Source organism: Accipiter gentilis, chromosome 11 (assembly GCF_929443795.1).
Source record: "Accipiter gentilis chromosome 11, bAccGen1.1, whole genome shotgun sequence".
NCBI classification, from domain to species: domain Eukaryota; kingdom Metazoa; phylum Chordata; class Aves; order Accipitriformes; family Accipitridae; genus Astur; species Astur gentilis.
The window spans coordinates 15,761,874-15,784,207 of NC_064890.1; the positions used below are offsets into that span (position 1 = coordinate 15,761,874).

At 43.7% G+C, this 22,334-nt stretch overlaps 1 protein-coding gene across 1 annotated transcript in view; it reads left to right on the forward strand.

Annotated features, from left to right (window-relative positions):
• Nucleotides 1-16,784: 16,784 nt before the first annotated feature.
• PRKAR2B (protein kinase cAMP-dependent type II regulatory subunit beta) overlaps nucleotides 16,785-22,334 on the forward strand; it is a 100,285-nt gene continuing 94,735 nt past the window's right edge. The window contains exon 1 of the mRNA XM_049814179.1: nucleotides 16,785-17,532. Within this exon, the coding sequence (XP_049670136.1) occupies nucleotides 17,115-17,532 (418 nt within the window). The 5' untranslated portion in view covers nucleotides 16,785-17,114. The remainder of the gene's footprint in view (nucleotides 17,533-22,334) is intronic.

Sequence of the window (22,334 nt, forward strand, 5' to 3'; positions counted from 1 at the left end):
ATTAAAAAGGCCTGTAAAGAAGGGACAGCTGGCAGTGGAGATGCAATAGGACAAGTTCTTGCTAGAGTCTACTTTCAGTCCAAACGGCAGCAAGGTTCTGAAAGCCAAGAGCTGGGCTGAAAATCCCTTTCTGTAACTTAGTTTCTTGACTGTTTTGCCCAAATAAAAGCATCTTTTCCTTAATGCTGACCAAGAAGTCTGTAAGGAAAACGTCAGAACTGTTCCTGTAAAAGTAGGAGTGTGCATTAGCTCACTCTTGAGTGCCTACCCTCTGACAACTGGTTTGTGGCTTGCACTTTCCTTAATGCTACTTTATTCACAGAAAAAGGGCTCCATTGGAAGATGCAAGCAAATACCTTCCTGGCAGATAAGTGGACTAGAGACGCTTTATGACTTGATGAATGTTCATACGCATGAGTCACCATGTGGCAGTGTTTGCTAGATAAGGGATCTGCAATGAATTCATTCAAGTAAAAGTCAACAACAAACATCTGAGGGATTTAACAGACCTGTACAGGATGAATGTTTCAGACATGCACAGCGCGCTCTCCATATTATTCTTGGCCCAATGGACAGAAAGCTGAAAAAGATACAAAAATAGTCAATCAGCTACTAATCAAAGCAAATGAAGGTTGTCAAGACCTTCCCTCAGTTTACTGAACTACTGAAAATAAGCAAAAGCTGTGAGTTGTTTCTAATGCCAAGAGTTATTAATCAACATTTGTTCATTGGAAGATGAGTTAGAAATTGTACTATGATAAAAGGTATCAAATCACTTAAAACTTCCACAAGAAATGTCAGTATTGTGACAAGAAGTCTAAGAAGATGATCTGTCCTCACAGTAATTAAATCAGCAGAACAACCTAATTTTTATGCACACAGAAGGGACATACATGGAAAAAGGAAGCTCTTTGCTCTTAGTTGTGCAATATGCTGCCAGCAATACTGAACCAGCAAATGAAGAGAAAATGCATGCAATATTAGCAAGCCCCGGGAACCTCCTGCTTAGCATATAGAAAACTCCAATACAGCCAACCCAAGCACAGTTGGTTTTTTGTATTTTGGCTATAGCTACAGGAACCAAAAGCACACTTGCTTCAGATTGAAGAGAAGATTTAAATGCCCAAGTGGAGGATTATAGTACATTTTGACAATGTTTTAAAGAATACCTCCAAAATTCCTTTCCTTATGAGAATATGTGGCAAGACACAAGCAAATAGTTGTATGGATTTTTTAAGCAAAGAAGAGGAAATTAGAGTCTTCCTTAATCTTTTTTTTCATGTGCCTTGAGCTGAGTTGTGAGCAGAGTGTGTGTTTGAAAAGTTTTGTTAAAAAAAAGCCTGTTTAGTTTAGCTCATCCTATATGGATCTCCATTCCTTCACACAGCCTAAATAAAGGCAATAAAATCAAATTTACATTGGGATATTTGCCTTTTTTTTTCCTCAAGAGCTAATTTCTTTTACACTCTTGCTAACACTGCTATATATGCAAAGCTTAAGTATAGAGTAAATTTCCAGTTGAAAATGTAACTTAAATACAAACAGTGGATAACCAAGACCATCATTCCCATAGGCATGGCCTTCTGGGAGAAGGAACCTCAGATGCTCTTGCTGAGCAGTCTATGTCCCTGTGGTCAATTTGGGGTAGAAATAAGATAAATAAGAAATAAGATAACCCCATGGTATGGCTTCACGGTATGGCTGCACTTCTTTGGGAGGTTCCTGACGTTGCTTTTTCACAAGGGGAAAGAACAGAGGAGGTTATATTCCCATGGTGAACGTCAGGGCTCCTATCACCTTCAGTCTCAGGAGCTTTTTGAATTGTACGTAGGGCACGTGTCCATTGCACGTGACAGGCAAAGAGGGTTTTGATGAGAACAATTGCTGCTGATCTCTGCTCTCAGCACATCTGGGACCACGTGTGCTTTAGGCAGTCAGGACAGCACATGTCACCAGGGTAGCAGGAAAGGAGGCAGCTGCAGCCAGGGTTCAACAGAACAAGGAGAGCAAAGTTTTGCCTGGCAAGCTGTATATCAAAATAGCCAGCTTTGTAGGAATCCCACCACTGCCAAATCACAGTAAATGAGCTCTAGTTCAGGCTGCAACGCTGCAGGCCTGGGCTTGGGAGCAGGATGTGCTGTACCCAGACAAAATAGGAACAACAGGATTCAGAGCTGGAAATTCAAAGCCCACTGCAACCATGTCTTCTTCAGCTCTTGGAAAACAGCCTCGGTAAATCTCCAGTTGCATCATCATGACAATTTTCCCAGCTTGTTGGCTAAACAGTACCAGTACTAAATATAGGCCTCTTTGGCATGCCAGCAGGAGCTTGCCAAACATGAAGGAGAGCAATTTGTCCTTCCTGAGAAGACACATGCCACCATCAGGCACGTGGTACCGAGCCAGAAACAATTCGCCCCAGAATGGCAAACAGCCCACTGCCGGCCTCAGCCTGATGTATTCCCACACTGCCATGTTATCACACTTGTAACATGGAGGATAATTAGGACATTTCATGGCAGTGTTTTTTTTCAAGGTAAGAGTCACTCTTGTAAGTGAACTCACTGAAGTGCAAAGTTAAGAAGTAATGTTGTCGTTTAAAAAAACAGGGAGTAATCTGGCGAATCTTCACACCATGTTTTAAGGTCCTAAACCCACAAATGAGACTGCTCCACCTCCAGCTACTTTTAATATATAAATTGGTATGTACTAAGCTCTGTGACAAACAGATTGTCACAGCTGTCGGAGTGGGTCACAGAGAAATGAGCTACATATGAGAGGGAATTGGCTTATCCTTTAAAGAACAGGCCTGCAAATAAACAATAAACTGTGGAAGACCTGTTTAATGTAATATACGGGTTTACTTTGCTCAGAAAATGAGCTAATCCTGGGGAAAAAATCCAACTTCTTTGTGAATCTCTTCTGATGGATTATATCCTCATAAACTCAGACTGGTCCAGTTTTTAGTAGTTTAGGCATCAACAAGGTCCAAGAACAGACTTTCTTTGTGAACAAACTAACACAAAACCATGACATTTTGATTTTTTCAGACCCCTGATCTTTCCCCCAAGAAAACTAATCAGTTGCAGTCTTACACTGGAAATGTGTTATTTACAAAAATACTTGTGAGAAATAAAATGTTAGACTTTCATCCAACAGTGAAATTGTTGGATGAAATTGTTGAACAGTGTGCCTGGTCAGGCGCAAAGGTCCATAGGCACACATCTACTTACAAGATCATGACCTAGAACAACAGAGGAAACAGCTGAGATCTGGAGAAGGTAATTGCTGTTATTCCAAATAGAACCAGTATGTTCAGGGATAACCAGAAGTAAGGAAGGAAATCAGCATTGACTAAAAGTAAGTATATACATATGTAAGAGGTAGACCCTATAAGAGTTTCCCATGTAAGGAGCTGTACTAGATATGTTCAAATAATCATTTTTTTCCCATCGAAAAGGTTGAGGAGAAGGAGAATCACATGCAGTGGAACAATAGAAAGGATTTTTGTATTGCCCATTGACTTCTCCATGAGGGAACCACCAAGATGTGCTAAGCAAAGAGCTTTGCACTGGAGAATTCTTTTAATTTCCAACCTACAGCTAGGGAGTATCTGCCACAGACAACAAATAAGAAGTAAGTTAGGAAGTTAGTTAATTATTCATGAGATCATCATCTTTCAGAGGGAAAACCAGGAATGTCACAAAAGGAGCAAAGGGCAACGGGACCAGCAATTCAAAAGTTTAGATGCCCTTTTGCAGGCTGGGAACTACTAGTTGCAATTATATTAGCTGTGATGTTTTGAAGGATTCATAATTATGGACCTTCCTCTGTGGTAAATGCATTTTGCTACAAATGGCTTTGAAACTGGCCAGGTGTGGCAAAGTCCTTGTGCAGGGTCTGGTCACACCAACAGGACTGTCCTTGAATCCTGGAATTGGGGTGCTGCGTCTTGTAGCAAACTTAAGTTGAAGATCAGCATAGAGGTGCTCAGAACCAGAGAAGGTGGTGCTCCAGGTAGAAAAGGGCCAGAGACGAGAAGATTTATGGTTTTGGGGAATCTTTTTCCCCCTTCACTTGGAGCAGTGAAAGAAGAGAGAGAGTTCTGCAGCCTATTTCAATGTTCTTTAATCACTGTTGACCTGTGAGTAATGTTCCCCTTTAAAACCTCCTTGACACACACCCTAGTTCTTAGCTGAGTGCTCTTGTCTGGAAAACAGCTGTTAGGCACTCACCCTTATCTCAAGAGTCAGACAATCAGTATTGTGGTGTCATGATGTGGTCATTCGCTTTAGGTTTCCTATGTACAAGCTGGATTGCTTGGAATAAAAGTGGCTTTTCTGTCCTGCTGTGTCAGGAAATAAAGATATTTCTGCCATATAATACTTTTTTTCAAGGATAAGGTCATCCTACTGTGCCAAGGAAACTCTTTTTAAGGCCACAGAATGAAATTATTCAAAAAATGCACTGATTTTTATTTACGTTAATACATAGTTTCCAAGCTTTCTGTCTAGCCCAAGGCATTGTTAATATTGACATGAATACATACTTGGCTTCCAAACAGGCCTGCAATCACTGTAGCTCATCTATATTAAATACAAAAACTCTTAAAAAACCTCCCCAAAACAATTGTTAAGACATCACTGCAATCTAACCACTTAGCAGGAGGTTCTCATCTGTTTTCAAAACAGATTTCCAGTGGGTTTCAGCTGTGGTCTTCTTTAAAAATCACAGATTCATACACTCTTGCTTGCCCTGTTTCATCAGAGAGTGAATAATCTTTTCCATGTTTGAGTTATTACCATTTTAGTAGAGAAGTTCAGCCTCATTTTGTGATTTCTGCTGGGTGAGTAATCCCTCCTCACCCAAGTAATCCCATTGAGTTTCCATTTGAGCAAGAACTTGCAAGATCAGGACCTTTCACCCTCAGCACTGCCCCTTTTTAAAGTGTAACTATTTTTATTTTCCAGCTTCCAGGCATAAAAATGTTGACATCTAAACTGAGGAATGCCAATGGTTGAGACACAAAAAGAAAATAAAAGCCATCAATTAAATTATGTTGAATTTTTTCAAGCCATTGTACTTTTAAGCAGGGATTTGTTTACACAGTGGAGTAATTTTAAAATATCTACATGTTTTAAAAGTTAAAATCTTAAAAGCTGCACATGTTTAAAATGAAATAATGTTTAATGCTTTACTAAGTAGGAGATATTTTAAAATAGTAGATATTTTAGTAGTAGATATTTCAAAATAAATCCTAGCACTTACTAGTCTGTCTCCAATAAAATATGCTCTTCCACAAGCATTTAGAAGAACTCTTCTTACATTTCCATATATTTACAAGCAGAAATTAAACCCTTCCAGGGATAAAATCCTTACCTGCTCCTTAAAACAACTTGGGTAGATGTTAATCTGTACTTATCTATAATGAAAATATGGAGGCCAGTCACTAGTGATGTACCCCAGGGGTCACCCTGTACTAGGGTGCATCTGTGTTAATGACCTGGATGGTGGGACAGAGTGCACCCTCAGCAAGTTTGCAGAAGATACAAAACTGGCAGAAGTGGTTGATACACCAGATGTCTGTGCTGCCATTCAGTGGGACCTTGACAGGGTGAAGGCTCTCCAGTACTGGTACTGGGGCTCCCCAGTACAAGAGAGACATGGAGATACCACAGTGAGTCCAGCCAAGGGCCACTACCACTGATTACGGGCTTGTAGCATCTGGCATACGAGGAGAGGCTGAGAGAGCTGGGACTGCTCAGCCTGGAGATGGTGCCAGACTGTTCAGCGGTGCCCAGTGACAGACAGGGCAAGAGGCAACAGGCAGGACCTGAAATACACAATCTAGACAATCTCCAGAGGTCCCGGCTGGCCTCATCTGCTCTGTCATTCTGTGATGCTTCTCTGTACTTTAAAGACTATGAGACATTGGTTTTACTTCTTTTTACTCTCTAAGTAAGTTACCATTTCACAGGAGGAAATAATATAAATCCAGGAGGACCTGACCCCACCATCTTTAGCAGGCAGCAACTTTCAAGCAATTTCAGTGAGCTGTGTATCGGCTCTGCACATGATGCGCTGAAACAGTGACGGGACATGAAAGTTTTTCGCTGCTTGTAAAATGTAGCCGTAATCAAAGCCCGCTGTTTTCTGTGAATGCAAATCAGTTTTAGTATGATAGAGCCAATACGGGGTCCTCACTGCCCTCCAACATTTTGGAGCGTTGTGCCATTTCCATGGCAGAAAGGAGTGTGCCCAGCTCTGCACCAAAGCTTCCCCTCACAAAGGGAGAGCAGCATGGGGAGGCAGAAGCCTGCAAATGCTGCACTCCCCTTGCTTGCTGCTTTTCACTGAGAGCATCTCCACTGCCCGAAGTTCACTGCTCTTACTTTGGCGATCAATCGCTGAAAATCCCAGTTGCTAAGAAACCCAAATTTACTTGGCACCTGGGTACATTAGAGCCTAGGACATGATTAGTTGCAGTTCTGCAGGATGGCCTCTGCCAGGATACGATGCCTTTTAGTCCCAGAAGAACCAGAACACTGCTGTCTGCCTGCCCCTGTCTGCTCCCTCCCCATTCCTTTACTCCTGTCTTGCTATCCAGCTGGGCCGATGTCGAGCAGGGAACAGGGCTGCCTGCACCAGATATATGACAACACATAGAGGTGCAGGTGGAGAAGACGTCTGCAAGGAGTCAGCCCTTCCTCCTGGTCTGTTACGGTAGTCCCTTCTCTCTGCATCTGTGTTGAAAGGGCAAGAAAGAGGGGCAAGAAATGGTGGAGACTCACAGAGAGCTGTCTCACTTCTGGGAGCACACACCATATTTGCAGGTGTGCCTGATCTGGACCTCCCCAGGACAGGGGAGTGCAATGCAGCCCATGTTCCTTCCCTCCCACCCCAGCTGCAGTCATGACTGGGCTTCTCCATGTATCTTAATCCATGCGAAACTGATTCCATGGGGAGGACCATAAAACTAGGTTAGCACTTTCTGAATTAAGGAAAAGATCTCAGCCTGGTGAGTGTCACATTGGAAGCTGGCCAAGGCAGCAGTGTGGCACTGATCACACGCTGAGAATCTCTCTGTGCTCTCCATCATCATTATCCTGTTCTACAATACGGATAAGACCAGTTGGACCTTGCTGCCAGCTCCCACAGGACAATCTGGCTGCCTAATGTTAGTAAAACTGGATATCCACTGTCTGCATCTTCCTCTTCTATTCCTGTTCAGAGAATCCACGAAGCATCCATATTGTAGTCTTTCCAGCTGCACCTTGACGTTTTTGAGATGGATAAAAAGCTGAGAACTTTGAAAAAAAACTGGTCCTGCCAGGGCTCTGGTTGTCCAAGGGGAATTTTCTCACTCAAAGATCCCCACACTTCTGTGCCTGCGTTCTTGCTGCATTCCGCCTTCATCACCTTTGGAAAAATAACAACAAAACAAGCATCTAATTATTGCAGACCGCCAAAGACAGAGAGGTGCTCCATGAGTGATTCTTACCTTTCAAAGTGACTGTTCTGGGGCAATTTCACTTCCCTTTCTTTCTTACAGAAAAGGCAGACACGCTGTGTTTTGAAGTCTCTGCTAGTGTTTCCTCCCCAGTGGCCCATCCTAGGACCCTTTAGAGTAGGGCTACCAGGAGAGATTTCGATCTTTCAAACACATGCACTCAGAAGAAGGAGGGGATATGATTTTGTGAAGCATGCAGATCCATACGGACCTTGGAAGCTGTGCTGTCTGCACAGACCCATTTGAGCTCAGAGGTCCTACAATGTCTTAGCCGATTGCTCATGACAATCTATACAAACTGTGTGAAAAAAGGCTTGTCTTATTCTGAGAGCCAGGTGTCTTGATAGGCACCATCCTTTGAGGTGTTCAGAGCCCAAAATTTAGAAATATCTGACAGGCCAGAGATGTTTCCAGGGACAACCCTACGGCCCTTGCAGCTCTTGAATATACTGATTTTACCTTTTGTTTCCTTGCCTTTTGTTTTTGTTTTGGAAGGAAGGAAGCATTCTGCAGTGTGTGCCTAATGTAGATTTCTCTTGGTCAATTGGCTTCGTAGACCATCTTGAAAACAGTTATTTTGAAGGCTGACTGGAAGGACAGCAGTGTACCTTTCCATGGTGGGAGCTCTTGGCTTTTCAGGGAAAGATGCCGTTGTGGTTTAACCCAACAACTTAGCCAACAGCTAAGCACCACACAGCTGGGATGGGGGAGAGAATCAGAAAAAAAGTAAAACTCGTGGGTTGAGATAAGAACAGTTTAATAGAACAGAAATAATAATGATAACAATAATAAAATTACAATAATAATAATAATAATAATAAAATAATTGGAATATACAAAACAAGTGATGCATAATGCAATTGCTCACCAGTTTATATACTGGGTGTGATGTCACATGGTATGGAATATCCCTTTGGCCAGTTTGGGTCAGCTGTCCTGGCTGTGTCCCCTCCCAACTTCTTGTGCCCCTCCAGCCTTCTTGCTGGCTGGGCATGAGAAGCTGAAAAATCCTTGACTTAGTCTAAACACCACTCAGGAACAACTGAAAACATCAGTCTGTTATCAACATTATTCCAGTACTAAATCCAAAACACAGCACTATACCAGCTACTAGAAAGAAAATTACCTACACCAGCCAAAACCAGGACAGATGCTTTTTGGCACAATGAATTCAGTGGAAGGACCTGGCCAGGGAGGCTCCTCTTCACGTTGCCAGTTTGAAAGGCTCCACCTCCATGCTACTTCATGGAGATCTGGCTCCCCAGAGGTGCCAGATTTCAAAATATTTCTCCTCTTTCTTTCATGAGTGATATGGCTTTTGAAGACTACAAGGTTGTCGGACCTTGAGAGGTATCTCAATGGTATCAGTTGATGATACTTGCTAAGGAAAAAGTGCGTATCACTTGCAACCTTGCAGTCTTGCTTCCTGACTTATTGCCACAGCAATGGACCACAGTTTCAAGATGTAGTCACTAACTCAGACCCAAGGACAACCTCCTCGCCTTCCTGCACCTTGGTAGTCCATGTGCCTTGCCAGCTGCTATCAACCCATCTGCTTCTGGTCCAAGTCCCTATGGGACAAGGAAGCTGTGCCATCATCTAGATGGCGGAAGGATGATGGAGAAATCTACAGGGCAAGGTGAGTACCCTGGCCTTGGATCCTTGCTATATGTGTTATGAGGGGAAGGTTATAACCCTCTCTGCAAGTGTTCAGGTCAAACCTCGAAGAACAAGCTCACATTTGAGCTACCAGGCATATATCAAGGCAGATAGAAGAAGTAGGAAGGACTACTGACCTAAATATCTGGCCTCAAGACCGCTTTTCTTCCTTTTCCTATTTGTTTGAAAGCTTTGCTCGATAATGCTGTGAGATAAAGGTAGGGCATTTATGCAGGATGTAATGGTGCAGGTTCTGTGGTGCACATACTGCTGATGAGTCAGGGTTGGGGCAAGTATTAAAATGTCTTTAACACACTGCAAGGGAGTTTGGGAGAGGTCTCTTCCAGTTGTGCCCCATTTATATACAGACTGGGCATGTCTAGGGCTCTTTGTAAAGGACTGTGCTGGAACTGCAACTGTGTCTGAACACAAGAGACCTTGACTAGGCCTTATGGCAGTGATATAACAGAATGGTTTGTATGGATGTAAGGGCATTGTCAGATTGATTTTAACACACAAATAAACCCTTAAAGTAAATGAGAGAAAAAAGTCCATCAAGTGAAAGTGATCTTAGGGCAGAAAATCATGCTGACCTGGAAAGCACCATGCAAATTTGAGAGGATATGTTGACTAAGGACTGTGCCCTTATTTAGGTAAGTTGTCCTTTTGGGGTAGGTTCCACAGCCAAATCCCCTCTCTTGTACAACAGATGCATTATCAGCTCGAACCATTCCATAGCTCCTTACGCAACGGTTATGTTGTAAATCAGTCTGAAGCCTGATGTGTTCTGGCTAGCCCCAGCTCCTGGATGGTTCCTACGGATTAATCTGCTATGAATTTGGGCAGCCTCCAAATTGTCCTGCAATGTAGGCCCAGAGAGAGGGATTTCAGCAGAACATCACCATCTCCCCAACAACCGCTGGACTCTGTTACACTCAGCAGAATCTGAACAAAGCACAGATTCTGCCCTGTTGGCTCCAGATGCCGCTATGTGCATGCAGCCTTTAGGGGGAATGAGCATGAATAACAGCAGACCCTGAAAAAGGAAGAAGAACCGACTGTTACTGCTAGTGTGGGAGACTTTCGCTAACTTACGTGGCCGTCCTTTCAGCTCCACATACATAACCGTTGTCCTCAGCAAATGGGTTCAGTATGAGCAAGGATTACTTCCACGATAAAACATGAAAAAGTGCTGTGGCAAAAGTACTTGAATCTGAAAAAAGCATACTTGGAAATAAATAGGGGGCATTGGGAAATCACATTCTGGCAACTGCACAAAGTGTGTGCATTTCCCATAGAATTGAATAAAAATAGATTGTGCTGAAAACAACGATAAAAAACTCATGGGAATGCATGTCTGGCACTGTTTATATTCCACTCCTGGGGCTAAAGTTGGAATATTGAAAGGGTGGTGCAATTATGGATTTTACTTTAAAAATGTAAATATTTCTGTTTCTTATAAAAGTATAAAAAATAATCACATACTTTCTTTGATGATCCATAAGTCTACATTAAATAGTCAGTCTTAACTCACTGCAAGTCAACTAAGTTAAGATACTTATATTGCATTCATAGAGTGATTAATATGATGGGGTCTTTAGGTTCTGCCAAAATAGAAACAGTAATGTCATACACAGACATATATGTATGCGTGTGTATTTATTTATACATGTACACACATATACTTATATGAGAGAGAGATAGAAAGACAGTCTTTCTGTTCCAGAATCTGTAAAGGTCATTACATTTAGATTATTTTTTAATCAAATGCACATTTACAAGTTCTTATAAACAAACCATCCTGAGACAAACTGGAGACTTGGCACTCCAGTGCACAGCTCTGAAGCATCCACATTTGTTGTTTAAGGTCTGTTGGTTTGAATTAAAGTTCTTCTCTCAAACATAGCTCTTCCAACTACAGGCACATGTCTTCTCTCACAGACTAGGCAATACCTGAACCCCTCTTGTCCAATGCCTTTAACACACAAAAGTGTCTGTCACACAGCCCAGCGTGTCTACCTACACAACCCAAGCTGTGCATAGGTGTGCAGAGATGCCCAAATTGAGAAAGGAACACATGCTTCATTAGGGTCAGAATGGTGGTTTTAGTCACCAATGTTCTTCTCAGTTTTCACCAGGATGAAAGTCTGCAGGAACATTACCACTGCATTAAGATTAAAACCCAGGAAAATATTTCAGCTGGTGCTTATGTGTCCTCTTTAACCAACATTTATGCAGATGCTTTATTCCTCCTGCTGAGAATAAATACTAATTTCTTCAAGAAAATAATGAGCAACAATTAAATCTATCAGGAAGAAAAAAAACCCCAAAACAAAAAAACCACAAATCAAAACCCCAACAGTTAATGTCCACTGAAAAAGTTGCCTCTTCCCTAGGAGAAGACATCACTTAGAACCACAGACTCCACAGCTCTGACCCCCTCCTTTTGGAAACTACCCCCCAAGAAACCTAAGATAATTCTCATAATAGATTTGTTTGGAGGAACAATGGCAGTTAATGAGCAATTCAAGGCATGGAATTGTAGGGTTGTTCTCCATACAACAGCTATCTCTACTCCTTTGCTCCCTGTTTTTGCCACACAGCAGATGATATGAAGATTTCAGATCTAAGCTTGGGACTAGTAAGAGGAAGAGAGGATTTGCAGGGAGAAAGTTCATTTTTCAAAAAGCATCAGATTCCCTAGCTTCCTCAAGGAAAATGAAAAGCAAAACTATCCATTCACTATAGCACTTTTGCATTTAAATAATACCCAAGCATCCACAGTGGTGACTGTAGGTTTTTAAAAGCGTATTTGTACTATGATTTTCTCGCTATTACTTCGTTTTTCATAAGATCTAAGAACTAATGCATCTTTTGGGATATTTGTGTGTTCCTCTAGAGACGTGAAAGAGTTTGACTTTCCAAGAGAAGATTTTGAGCCATTTCTGATAAGCAAGACCAATACTATTCTTTGCCTTAAAGGGTCTAGAAGGAACCACTAGACTGTTTAGACGGATATCCTTCATCAATTAGATCATTCAGTATAAGCCTCTTCTACTGAGCATAATAACAACTGCTTAGATAAAGGTTGTGAACTCTCTCAGTCTTTTCACCTCAAGACATTTCCTTCAGCTTATGAATAATTCCTGTGTCTCTTTTCTACGCATCTCCTATTTTTCCAAGTTCTTTTGAATATATGAACACCAGAACTGTAGGCCATACACTTTTACTGGTCTCAAGAGTGCTTTACAAAGGGAAGAGATGGAGAACAGGAGACTAAAGTAAAGGAAGAGTCATGAGGAATGTGTTCAAACTTGATCCATGAATTACAGGCACTAGTTTCTTATATTGTTGATAGAACTGAACATTTTTCTGATAAATAGATTTGGGTTTGGTAATGGATTTGGTAAAATAATAATAGTGGCATATCATTCTAATGAGAAGAATAGAAAAGCAGGAAACTATGGATCTGCACAGCTGGGAGTTTTGTTATTGCTGAAAAAAAAAATCTATGGCTGAATGATTGCCATTAAAAACTGTTAGTAAGAAAATTCTGTGAGCAAGATTTGCCTAGTAAGCTAGCATGAGCTGAGAAGAAAAAAAAAAGTCAATATATGTGACATTTTAAAGGTATTTTGGAAGATCAGAAATTGGTACGTGATTATTCCTATGAACTGTGGTTGTTCAAAACTTACAAACCAGCTATTGCTTGATCAAGAGCCAGCAAGGAAAAACATTGCCATATAGCTAAAGAGATTTTGAAGTAAATATAAAACATGAAGGGATTTGCAGGTTGCTTGTCAGCAGCAGCTTTTAATCATGCAGTATGCAAAGTGTGTCTGCATTTAAAATTTCAAAAGCCAGGACAAAAGATTTAAGATAACACAACCCCAAAATCTTTAAAACACAGGAAATACAGAGTAACATCTCCAACACCTAGACGTCAGTCTTTTCCTACTATACTGCAATAGTTGCTAGGTTGCCAATTTAGGAGAGAGACTACTACAGATCAGGGTCGCTCTTCTTTCTGGGCTAGCTGTGCAGGTCATCCAAGCAGATAATAACTATAGTCCCTCTTGCCTCCAAGAAGGTAACTAAGGGGGGTGGTGGTGGTGTTAAAAGCCTGTATTCCACTAGTGTGCTTGCTAAAGTTACTTTCCACTTGAGAGAAAAGTCTTTACCCTGTCTTACACGCACTACATTAAGTGCACACACTTCTGTCCCCTCTGTATGGCATGTATTGCATTGCAGATCTTAGCCAGGGTTAATCAGAAGATGGTTGTTTGAGAGAATGTCTTTGGAAGAACTGGAGAAGGATGTTCTTATCAGGCAAAAAGTTGAAAGCTGGCAGAAAAAAGGTTTGTAGTTGGCTGTTGGACGGACTTTGTTAACTCAAGTTTACTAAATTTACTAGATTTGCATTTACCCTGATAAAGATGAGGCTTGAAAGTCTGTCGCTCCTTCCTTCTGCACTCTGTTCATTGTCCTCTACATGATCAGAAAAGATCTCATTCTCCAATCTCTGACAGAAGCAGGCCCAACCACTGTCTGAGGTATGCTGTCTGAAATTATCACATAGGAGACACAGTGCTTGCTATTTCTCAGCTGCTCACTGTAGTCTCCTAATTTTTCACAGCCTCGAACTAGGTGAAGGGACAGGTTGACATGCAAAGGTGGTAAGCTGTATATTATGAAGAGTGTATCTGTTGGCTAGGAGGAAAGGAGGCAACACAAGTCTTTACGTTGTTTTCTTAGCAATTTTGAGGGGACTGTTCTGCCCAGTCCCTTTTAAGTACAGAAGGCTTTTTGAAGGTTTTATATTCTCTTTCATTTCAAGATGATGTTCACAGCTGAACTATAATGACACGTAAAAATTAGTAGCAACTAATAAAACTCATTGGAGAGGTGTGAACTGGTACTCTCATTACCTAACTGTTTGCTCTGCTAGACATAACACATTTTGGGACAGCTGTCCTCCTTATGAGGATTTAAAAGCAATTTAAATGTCAGTGCAAGCTCCTTGGAACAGAAAGTACCTAAGGAAACCAGATGACACCAACTTCAACTACAAAATCCACTGCCATCCTTTGAGATACACCAAAACTCAAGTCTCACTAGACACAAATGTTTGGGGCTGTTCTGAAATTTTTTTTAAAATAATCGTTCTTTAGGGTGACACCACTTAGGAATTTCTTTACCAAGTCATCCCAGTTTTGCATACAAACATAGAAGACTGGCTCCTGAGGCTGCAGGATGAGAAGCAATCTCCTTTCATGTCTGGGAGGCTCTGGCAAGCTAGGGAAGTCCTTGATTAGTTGGCAAAAGACGCCATGCTGATGGTAAATTCCTAGAATAATAGAGTGCCTTGTCTGGCTAAGAGAAAACCTCAGAGATGACAATCCTTTTAGTCCTGGAAGACTCCAGGAAATAGAATATTGTATGCTCACAGAACACCTAGTGCCTGGAAGGCACCAACTACCAACCGATACTTCCCTTCCTGGAGGTTTCCTCAGAGTTTAGGTATTTCTCAATCCGGTCACAAGCAGATCAGCCCTCTCAGTGCTGGGAGAGGGCTTTTGAGCTCCTAAATTTGTAAATGAGCCAATGTGGCATTTCTAGCTAAACCACCCTCTAGAATGACTAAGGTATGCACCTGTCCATAATGTACAGATGTCAGCTCTCCTGCTGCACTTGATTCTTGGCCATTGTAATGTATGTGGCTACATGCTACACCAGCAGTGCTTTGTAAAGGCAGCTGTGGTCAGGGTCTGCCAGCACTGGGGCATGGCATGAAGCACGGGTGTGCTGGCTAGGCTGTTAGGACCCCCAGACCACTGCAGCAATTCTTACACCCTGCCGGTGGAGCAATCTTCTGCAGCCCAGAGAGCACTCGTGGTCTGCCCCCAGAGGACTTAGCTTGACCTTGAAGATGTTCCTCAGGCTGGACAGTGCTAAACATCAGTGAATTTCACTTCAAAAAAGTACTTCGTAATGGCTAGCTGTAGGCTTTTCCTGCAGAGATAAATGAAGCCGCAAGATGTTGCTCAAAGGTATTCCACAACTGCATTAGCAGAGGAGTCTCTTGCCTGCTACGGACCAGCAATATCACGCATGCATGGATCACTCGTTTCACTAATTTGCCTGGTCTATAACAGTTTGAAGATCCAACTTGTGATCCAAGCTCCATGTGGAAATGTATGCACAGGGAGCATTGGAAACGAATTCAATTAAAAACGGCTTTGAGATCCAGATCTGTGTGAAAAGCATCATAGGGATTGCTGTATTTTGTTGTCACTTTACTTTCTTGAAGTCAGGACTTTCAGTATCTTGCTACTACAAAATGGAATTTTGACTGCTTATCTTAGCCTAAGCCCTTATGAAGTATATTTCAAGGCAATTTGAGTAATCCTGAGTGTTCGGTAAAATCAATTATCAAGCACCCAAGCAGTCCCAACCTTAGACTTTTTAGCAGTTAATTTGCTCGGTGCATAAAAGTAAGCGTCTAACAGATATTTCTGGAACCCCAAAATGCTGGCCAAATGTTCAGAGGTGACTACGAATCAGGCGGTGATGCAGTTTCCATGCGTTCCAATGATCTCACTTTTGAGAAGCGTTTAGGAAAGCCTTATGAAAAACATGGCACCCGTAATTGCTACCTACTTACTTAAAACGTTTAAGCTTCCTGGTGATGACAAGCAGCACCTACTTACCACCGTGCTAAGTAGCGTCTGCAGCATGACTTGGAAGAGTGTCTGTGCTGAGCACTGGCACTCGGCAACGTTTAAATGAGACTTTATTTTAACAATTGCTTCTTTCTCCAGCTAAATTTTTCACGGACCTTAGACAACCAACTGACAAACAGGATGCGTTTTCTAGCGCCACATCACCTCTCGCATCCTAAATAATATAGACGGATATAAATAGATAGCGAATCTATGTATATGAATGATGTGTGGGGAATTTTTTTAAGGTGGTACATGGCCGTGAAAATGCTCGGTCGGAATTAGCGATGAAACGCTACATCCACCATCCCTGGTCCTTCCCTGAGCGGGGACATGTCCGCTCATCAGGAAGCCCCGCCGACCACCAGCGCCGATGCCTGGATCCACCGCGGGGGGGAAGGCACCCAAAGCCTGGGGCACCCCGGGAGCCACGGGGAGCCGGGAGGCCGCGGTGCCCGGAGGCGGCGGCCCGGCGGGGCAGCGCCCCGGCAGGGGAAGGGGGCGTGAGGAGAGCCCACGGCGGCCGGGGCCGTGAGGAGAGCCCAGCGGCAGGCCTCGGGGGCGGGGGTTAACAGCACCGCGGCCAGCTGCGAGGGCTACCTGCCCGCCCCGGCGGGGTTCTCCGCCCCGCCGGGGATCCGCGGCAGGGCAGGGCCGTGCCGTGCCGTGCCGTGCCGTGCCGTGCCGTGCCTGGCCGGGCGGGCGGGCCGGCCGGCCGCCCTCCTTTCCCGTCCCCGGCTCCCTCCCTGCCTCCGGCGGCGCGGGCGGGGGCGCGCTGCGGGCCGCAGTCCCCGGCGGGAGGTTGTCATGGTTTCCCGGGTCACATGTGTGCGAGGTTCCCCCGGCGCGGGGGGAGGAGGCGGCGGGGGCGGGGAGGCTTCAGTCACGGACGGGGCTGCCGTCGCCGCCGCCGCGCCAAGCGTGGGGCGAAGCGGAGCGAGACGCTGCGGCCGCCGCCGAGGCTGCCGGCGATCCGCTGCCCCCCCCCCCACCTCCGCGGATCCGCCCCCCGCCCGCTCCCACCTGCGCCGCCGCCGCCCGCCCCTTTGGCGCTGCCCACGGGCGATCCGCCGGGCGCGCCTCGTCCCCGGGCTGCGGACCCCCGGCTCCGGCCCGCGGGTTCTGCCCCCCTTCCCCCCCCCCCCCCCCCCCCGCCTCCTCTCCCCTTCCCCTCTCCCTCCTCCCCTTCCCAGCCAGGCTGCGCCCCCCCGGCCGGCCCCGGCATGAGCATCTCCATCCCGGCGGGGCTGACGGAGCTGCTGCAGGGCTTCACGGTGGAGGTGCTGCGGAGCCAGCCCGGGGACCTGCTGGAGTTCGCCCTCCAGTACTTCGGGCGCCTCAAGGAGGAGGCGGCGGCGGCCAAGGCGGCGGCGGCGGCGGCAGCGGCGGAGAAGGAGGCGAGCGGCCGCAAGGCGGGCACCCCCGCGCCCGGCCATGACAGGGGCAGCCAGCCGCCGCGCCGGGCCCCCCCCGACGCCCGCGGGGTCAACTTCGCCGAGGAGCCGATGCAGACCGACTCCGAGAGCGGGGAGGATGAGGAGCAGTTCCCGGGTAAGGGCCCCCCGCCTCGCCCAGCCCTGGGGGAAAGGAGCGAGCCGGCCGGGAAGGGCGGGGGCGGCTCCCTCGGCTGCCCGGGCTCAGGTGGGCAGCGGGCAGGGCAGGGGCAGGGGCAGGGAGGGGGCTCCCGCTTCGGCGGCCTCCCGCTTCGGCGGCCTCGCGGCTGTGTGAGGGGCGGGCAGCGGGGAGGGGGGTTGGGGGGCCGCGGGCCGCGCACAGGCCCCGGCCCCCGCGCCGGTGGCCGCGGGTCGTGCCGGGGCGACTGCGGGGCCGGTGAGGCGGCGGGGGGCGTGAGGGGCGTGTTGGCCGCGGCGGCTGGAGCGGGAATGGGAAGAGGCGGCCCCCGCGGTTGCACCGCGGGCAGCTCCTCGGCTTGCGCTGACGCCAACAGCGGAGCCCGCGGGAGGTTTCCCGTCTCCCGCCGCAAACTTTAACCTCCCGGGCTTCTTTCCCTTTTGTTCGGCAGTGCTGGGCGTTGGGCACGCAGGTAGCGCCAGAGTCTGCAGCTGTACCGCTTGGAGCGTATAGGCCTGTAACGGTCTTAACAGAAGAGCTATATATTTCCTTTTTGTAAGAGCACGAGAGCGCGAATCTACGTTTTGTGATTAGTACAGGGGTACGTCTGCCTTGGAAAACACCTCTCACGGGCATGTTACTGTATTCAGGCGCTCGGTTAGGCATTTTACGTAGATGTCCATATAAGCGTTTCAAAAAGTAGAGCGCGATTTAAAATGTAATTTCTTCTTGAAAGCCAGGGCGAAATTTTTCGCACGGTAGAAGGGCCTGTGGAGCAGGCACAGCTGTGAAGACAGCAAAGGGCGTATGCGGTGTCTTTGTGTTTGAGGGTAACACCTATCTGCCAACAGCTAATGATACCTTACCTTTGTGTGGCCAACAGGCTTTATTTAGGAATGATGTCAATCCATCAGCTGGTCTGATTTACGGGACGAGTAGTAGCTGTCTCTGATGGGTGTGTAGTGCTTCGTCTTTGTGTCATGAGCAGGCTAACCCAAGGGTCAGTCAGTATGGTCCGATGCCGAGAGGTCAGTCAATAAGGTTAGATGGAGAAGAGAAAGCATACAAACATCTTTATCGTTAGCTTATTTTTTTGAGAACAGCTTGAAATTGAAGTATATCTCATCAGATCATTGAAGCGTTCATCCCTCCAGGTCATGCTGGAGGTAGATTTACTTAAGAGTACAGAAGCCAGCTGTTTGCTAGATGACTATCCGTGCAGTTTTTAAAATAATGCCCTATGTGCATTTTATCAGGAAAAAAATATCGATGTTTAAGAACTGGGTAAGTTTTTTCTAAATGCTTTATGTTACACTGCAAGACAGTTGCCATTCTTTTCATCTGTTCTTTGCAGCTATACCACGTGTATTTAATGAGAATTGGAATCTGTCAATCAGGTTCTGCAGATTTACGTGGTAATTTTGAACTCTAATGCTGATTATGTGAGATTAGCAAATTTCCAGATTTTTACCGTCTTTGAAAACTGGAAATTTGCTGTCTTTGAAAACTGAAATGGTAATGTGGAAGAACAAAATTGCTATCTTAATTCACTAACACTAGCCGTGGTTTTCAAACACGAGTTATTATAACACTCAACAGACTGATTGGTGAATGGAGAACTGAAATGTTGCATGGAGGGAAGTACAGAAATGCAGCTTGATTTATTGGCATGTCTGTGTTATGTATGTAAAACTTTACAGTGTGTTTTGAGAGCTTTCTAAGGTTTTCTAATGAATACCTGTAATCAAGATTCTCTTGATATTCTTTTTGTTGTGATCATGAAGAAGGAAAGCCATTATTGTCAATGTTCTCATTAAGGGACATGCCAGAATGACTTAGTTTAACTCATTTATGCATTTGACATAAACCCTTTAAAATATCACATTTTTAAGCCTAATGTATTTTGAAAGTTTAATTGTATTATGGCTTGTAATTTCTGTCAGTTGGAATAACTAATAATTAAAAGTAACAAAAATGGAAATATTTGTGAAACCATGTCGAAGGTGAATAATAAGTAAGTTATAGTAAATGATTACTAATGGTGTCCTTGTGTATGTGTGCATTGTGCAGGAGTATGTATCTTAAATTCAAATTTTATGTCTGCCCTGAATATGTGTTCTTTTAAGGTAACAACAATGCATCCACTCAGTCTTTTGTTAATAACTGGTGGCAAAAAGACTTGTATTCAAATAATCATTTAATGGGTTTAAATATGAATTTAAAAGCGTATCTCTCTTGGGCTTTTGTTTTCTGTTTCTAATAAGTAGCAACACTTGAACTGAAGTTGGAGGGAAAGGGTTTTTTTTATTTTAATTTTTTTTCTTTTGCCTTTATGAATAATCAAACTGCTTCAGTATAGTCAATTTGTCCTGTTTGTATATTGCTTTCATACGGGAGAGGAAAACAAATTGGAAAAGTTTATAAGCAAATGTAAAGTGAAAACCTCTGGGAAGGAGTGCAGACCTGGTAGTGGTATATTTTCTGTGTTAAAGCAGTACACTTGAAACGTCAAGCTGACAGTATTCCTTAATTAATTCAAACAGGACATTATTGAGAGCTCATTGTAAATGTTATTGGCTCCAACCTTTTTAATTTTTTTTTTCCCCAGCACATGTTTCTAAATACCTACAAGCACTGCAGTTGAACTCTTTGTCAGTATTAGTTTTGTCCTTGAAATGCATTTTGGAAGGTACATCGGCATTATCCTGTTTCAGAAATGATGAGCTGAGGCATAAGCTGTGTTTAAAAGAAAAAAACCCTATGCTCAGGATTAAGAGTCATATGTGAACCATGAATTAAACTTTACTGAGGTCCTCTGCTGTGTCCATTACATCAGTTGCAGAAATCAAATAAAGGTAAAAGCAGTTACCTTGTCTGGAGGGAGAACTTTGTTGTATTGGTGTCGTAGTTCTGAATTGGCACCTGGACTTAAGGTGACCTTCTGAAATAACATTCTTTAGTTTCAGAGCATTTAGATTATCCCCTTCTGAACACACAGCTTAATTTGGGAATGATTTTTAGGCCTTCTAGGTTTTGGTTCCTTTTTTTAAAAAATATATTAAGTTGTCCTACACGGGTGTATTAGTATTAATCAGTGACAACAACTAATTCCTACTAATACTAATAGCGATTACTAAATTGAATAGGACATACACATAAAAATGAGGCTCTTTTTAGAGGAATGTGCTAACTTTTTGCAGGTTTGAAGAGTACACTAAAATTTATTATACTGTGTCTGCAAAATTTGAAAATCCTCAGTAAGTTATTTATTCTTTTACAAATGACTATACTTTTCTCTTTACCACTTGCGTGTCGATGTGCAACTTATTTTGATGGGTAATAACCCATGTAATTTGTAACAATTGTTTTTAAATATTTGCCATAGCTAAAAATTCATATTTCATCTAGCCTTAATAGGAATTAGTAGAGGTGTTCTTAGAGGTAACATTGCTGTTCTTTAAACTCAAAAAATTGCAATGCTGCGTGTACCATTTGGCATCACATAGCCTCTGTTTACTTTGTTTTTCTTTTGTTTTACTTTGTTTTGTTTTGGTGGTTTTTCTCAGATAGTGATGTATTGTAACAAGAAAATACTACAGCTGTCCCTCTCCTCCCCCGTGTGCTTCTGTCAGTGTGGTGGTTGCTTTGAGTTCCTTCCTTGAAAACTTGAGCTAGAAAAAGCAAGTATATATCTCAGCTTTACTCACTGATTATGCTCAAATAGTATGAGGTCACTGCTTAGGTAAAACATATGTATTCTAGCTTACAATGTCAATGTTAAAGGTTTGTCTTTATTTTAGTTCCTTTATTCAGTCTGCATTGCTTTACATACGTACTGCTACTACAAATTTTGAAATAATAGGTAAATTGTAGAAACCAGAGCATCGGAGAAAACTGCACACAACCACATTCATACCAGCTTTGTGAAGGTGAACAGACCTGATGAAGTACCGTTTAACTTACTTGCAGTTTTCTTCCTGAAATTAAACAAAACCAGAAAGCACTGAACAGTTTGTAACCTTCCTGCAGGTCTGTTGTGCAGTGATAATGGGTAGATCAGAGCAGTGCAAGAGGTCAGTAAGAGCAAGGGGGCAATATAAAAATATGTATCGGTGGTAGTAGGATATCGTTAGATCAGGGACAATATAGAAAAATGTGAATTTCTTAGAAATGTGTGTATTCAAATTAAAATCTGGATTACGATGGGTGGTGGCTGAAAGCATTACTATCTAATACGTGCTTAGCCAACGTTAGGAATGAAGTTTTAGTAATTTCTACAATTACTCCTCTGAAATACAAAAAAGAAATAAAGCATTATTTGTACAGTTATAATGACAAACCTAATCAGACCCAGGCTGGAGCAGCCTTACTGTGGATGCAATTTAGAAAAGAGAAGTTTCCAGTTACAGGCAAGTCCCTTGAGAGCATGTGAGCACGACGTTGTTGGTACACTCCTTGGCAAGGCTTTGGGCTATACCTCCTTGCACTTTTCCAGACTGTGTCTGCTGTGGTTCAGAGCATGGTGTGTGTAAGAGACCATTCAGGATAGGTGTTTGGGAAGAAGACAGCTTCTGGGAGGGAAGAAAATTCTAGCCATGTGGATGGGTGCCTTGCTGGTTCAGTGGGCCTTGGTGGTCAGGGGATGGCTACTGGCTGCTCTTATCTAGTAGTATATGCAGTCATAAACACACAAAGCTTTCAATGCTTGCCGTAAATCCTTAGAATAATAGAGCTTTTTGAAATAATGGTTTCCGGTATTTTTGACAGGAGCAAACTAAAATATTTTCTTTCTGCTAACAGTTACTTTAGAAAGCAAACCTTGGTTTTTGGTTTGTTTTTTTTTTTTTTTTTTTAATCCCTTAATCTGATCC